Source organism: Sorex fumeus, unplaced genomic scaffold (genome assembly GCF_029834395.1).
Source record: "Sorex fumeus unplaced genomic scaffold, SorFum_2.1 ptg000047l, whole genome shotgun sequence".
NCBI lineage: Eukaryota > Metazoa > Chordata > Mammalia > Eulipotyphla > Soricidae > Sorex > Sorex fumeus.
Window position 1 is genome coordinate 21,034,303 of NW_026606104.1, and position 4,256 is coordinate 21,038,558.

Here is a 4,256-nt window from a genome sequence, read left to right on the forward strand (position 1 = left end):
CAAAGGCCTTCTCTAAATCAATGAACGCTAAACAGAGCGGCATCTTGAACTCCCGAGAAACCTCAATGAGCTTGGTTATCGTGTGGATATGGTCGATGGTGCTGAATCCTTTGCGGAACCCGGCTTGCTCGCATGGTTGTCCTTCATCTAGTGTTCTGCCAATCCTATTTAGGATGACTCGAGTGAACAACTTGTAGATGACAAACAATAGGCAGATTGGGCAATAGTTGCCTATGTCATGAATGTCTCCCTTCTTGAACAGTAGTACGATCCTGCTGGTTTTCCACTGGGATGGAACCTTGCATTCAGACAGGTAGTGTGTGAAGAGCCGAGCCAGTGTATTGATGAGTACTGACGGCAGGTTCTTCAGGTGTTCAGGTCTGACCTTGTCTGGGCCGGGTGCTTTTTGCTTCTTTACTGAAGAAATGGCATGTCGGATTTCGGAAGGGAGAACGTTGGGAATGACATATCCATCCTGTGGAATTTGGTATGTCGGCAAGTGGACATGTCTATCAAAGAGATTTGAGTAGAAGTCATGGATAATCTTCTCCATTGCTGTTCTGGAGGATGTGGTGGATCCATCAGGACGTCGGAGGGCAGTCATCTTGGTCTTGTAGTTGGCGAAGGACAGACGGGCGTAACAAATACTTTTCCCGGCTTCTGTCGCATCTACCAGCACTTCTGCTCTTCTCTCTTTGAGGTCTTCCTTGATCACATCTCTGCACTGCTTTGCAAGCTCCGATGTTAGCTTTCGGTTGCCTGAGGCATGTGCCAAACCACGCTGGCGAATAAGCTCAAGAGTTTTCGAAGATAGGCGATTTTTTGTGGCTATTTCTCTCTTGGCGTTCCTCGCACATTCATGGAGGTGCTGTACCAGTCGATCATATTCCTCATCAATGTTGTCAACAATGGCCTCTTCCCATGTTTCCGCAATAGTGCCAAAGAGCTCCCAGTCGGTGGTCGTTCTGGGAGTTCTCTTTTTAAATATCAGAGTTTTTCTAGTTACTCTGGTAGGAGTCTCTCCACTGCAACACTCAGCTTCAGAATCCTGGTCTCCACTGCACAAGCCATCTTCACAGGAGAGAAAATCTTTCAGGTCATCTCCTTCCGGTTCTCGAGGCTTCTCAGTGGCCGACCGGAGTGCGGGGCCAGCCGGGGCAGCAGCATGCAGGGCACCTGGTACATCAGAGCTGAGACTGCAGCCTCCCCCATCCCCATCCCGTATCCTGCATCTCTGCCCGGCAGCCGGGTTGAGCCCGCAGTGCACTGAGCACCCACAGCATGGCGCTGAAGCGGATCAATAAGGAACTTAGTGATTTGGCCCGTGACCCTCCAGCACAATGTTCTGCAGGTCCAGTCGGGGATGATATGTTTCACTGGCAAGGCACCATCATAGGACCTAATGACAGCCCCTATCAAGGTGGTGTATTCTTCTTGACCATTCATTTTCCTAGAGACTACCCCTTCAAGTCACCTAAGGTTGCATTTACAACAAGAATTTATCATCCAAATGTTAACAGTAATGGCAGCATTTGTCTCGATATTCTAAGATCACAGTGGTCTCCAGCTTTAAGTATTTCTAAAGTTCTTTTATCCATTAGTTCACTGCTATGTGATCCAAACCCAGATGACCCCCTCATGCCAGAGATTGCACGGATCTTGAAAAGATTATTTCCACAATAAATTTCTTTGTCAATTTTGCCAAAATTAATTAACTATATGCTAATAGGTTTATTTCTGGACACTACTTGTTTCCATTGACTTATTTATCTAACTTCGTATCAATTCCACACTGTCAAAAACTACAGATTTTGAAAAGTTAATTAGGTCAAATATTATCTGTCCTAATTTTTAAAAATAGATTCTTAAGTTTTTATTTTGAAAATCGTCAGAACAGAGTAGCTTTTAACCTATGGCTATTTTGGCAGATTTATGATCACACCATTTTATATAATCAATGGATTGTTATTTTTATTATGATTTTTCATTAGGATACAGACTATTTCTACCTTTATTTTATGTCTATAATTGTTAAGTGGATATATTAATGTGAAAAAAAGAAAAGAAGAGAAGTGAAAAGAGTTTGGGTGAGAGCTGAGCTACTCCATCTCTCTTTCCAGATTAAATTTAACTGGGCTTCTCTGAAGTACAACAAAAGAGTTCTAGTACATCAATCTCAATTTGTGTTTTCTAGAAATGTATTCATCATTTCTGGGTTATTGAATTTGTTGTCCTATAATCCTTTGTTAAAATAGCCCATTTCAATTGTGCCAGAAAATAAGACTACATTTTTTTTAAGACTGAGTTGTATTCCATTGTATGAATATACATTATATTCTTTAGTCATCCATCTGTCACTGTCACTGTCACTGTCCTCCCGTTGTTCATCGATTTGCTCGAGTGGGCCCAGTAACGTCTCCATTGGAGACTTTGTTGTTACTGTGTTTGGCATATCGAATACACCACGAGTAGCTTGCCAGGCTCTGCCGAGCGGGCGAGGTACTCTCGGTAGCTTGCCGGGCTCTCTGAGAGGAGTGGAGGAATAGAACTCAGGTCGGCCATGTTGGCTGCGTGCAAGGCAAATGCCCTACCGCTGTGCTATCGCTCCAGCTGTCACTAGCAATTATTATTCATCTGACTACAATAAACATAGGTATATGTATATCTTTTAAAATTATATTTCTCGTTTGTGTGACAGAAATGTTTGAGTGAATTGCTGGATCATATGGTAGTTGTATTTATTTTTCTGGCGGTTCTCCCTAGAGATGTTCAAAGGACTGGGGACACTGTAATTCTCAACCAACTAGACAAGAAATTGAATGGAAGGACAGAGGATGTAGTGCTTCTCACTTTACAGTACAGGGGATTACTTGAGTCACCCTGAAGTGGTCAGGGGCCTCTGAGGATCTTAACAGTGTTTCTTGGGGGAACTCTGTGGTGTTTTGGCTCACTCCAGGGTCAACTGCATGTAAAGGATGCCCCAAAACCCCTGTATCATCTTCCAGGAACTCTGTTTCATTCATTCATATGTGCTGAAATTTGTATCCCTGAAATAAATCACACTTGGTGATGATCTTTTTACATATTATAGAGATTGTTTTTTTAGGATTTTTAAGAATCTTTTTATTTATGATTATCAAGGATATTGATCGATAGTTTTTCTTGACCTAAAACATTCAAATGATTTTACCATTTTCTAAGAGACTATGTATCAATCTCTTTAAGCTTCAATTTAATGTACTTTACTCTCTGATATTAATTGCAAATAATCTGGATTACTTTATGTTATTCGGAGAGCCCGGCAAGCTACCGAGAGTATTCGATATGCCAGACACAGTAACAACAAAGTCTCCAATGGAGACGTTACTGGGCCCGCTCGAGCAAATCGACGATCAACGGGAGGGCCTTTACCTTTACCTTTACCTTACTTTATGTTATAAAATTCCAACAAAATTTCAAGCATGGTGCTAAGCACTAGGAAAAAATTAGTGAACAAAACAGAAGTGACCTCCTACAAAAATGGCATGGAACCTGGTGACTATACAATATGATAATGTTATTATTAAAATTTTGCTTCAGAGTGGAATAAAATTACATCATAATCAATCCTGGTGACATTAATAGAGTTGAATGTTTTCCCCATAAAAATGATGATTCATGAAGAGAAATGAAAACAAGAAAGTGAACAAATGAAAAATGGGAGAAACCATTTTATGCAAATAGAAGGAGATTTTCAAAATGTGTTTGAATCTAGAATAAATAATGTTAGGAACTGAAACAAAATAGTTCAGCTTGAAAGCAGAGAATTAAAATTCCTATTCTGAGATGAATACGGAGACTTAGATATGGAGAAATCTTATAAGTCACTAGTAACAAGTGACTTACAAGATTTAAGACTTTAATTCAAAGTCAATGAGAAATGATTGGAGATTATTAATTATAGGGATAACATGATCAGGTTTTATTTAGAAAGAGAGTCATTGGATTGGCATGAAAAATAAATTTGAGAGAAATAAGAATGAATGTATGTAGAGTAGTACATTAGGAGGCCACTGTTGCCCGGGCTACAGATGATGACTTTGTACTACAATAGTTGCTATGGTTATGTAGTTGCTATGGTTATACTGAGAAATAAATGGACTAGAAATATGTAGATAAAACATATCTTCGTTGTAGATTTGATAGGTATGCTACATAAAAGCAAGATTTAAGCGTACTTGTTAAATTCATGTTCTCCCTTGAACACATACTTACTC

At 40.1% G+C, this 4,256-nt stretch overlaps 1 protein-coding gene across 1 annotated transcript; it reads left to right on the forward strand.

Annotated features, from left to right (window-relative positions):
* Positions 1-1,281: 1,281 nt before the first annotated feature.
* On the forward strand, positions 1,282-1,683 carry LOC130031523 (ubiquitin-conjugating enzyme E2 D3-like). The gene has a single exon (XM_056122878.1). The coding sequence runs from the start codon at positions 1,282-1,284 to the stop codon at positions 1,681-1,683; it is 402 nt and encodes a 133-aa protein (XP_055978853.1).
* The last annotated feature ends 2,573 nt before the right edge of the window (positions 1,684-4,256 follow it).

Coding starts and splice junctions, on each gene's coding strand:
- LOC130031523 (XM_056122878.1), top strand. CDS start 1,282: ATGGCGCTGAAGCGGATCAATAAGGAACTTAGTGATTTGGCCCGTGAC.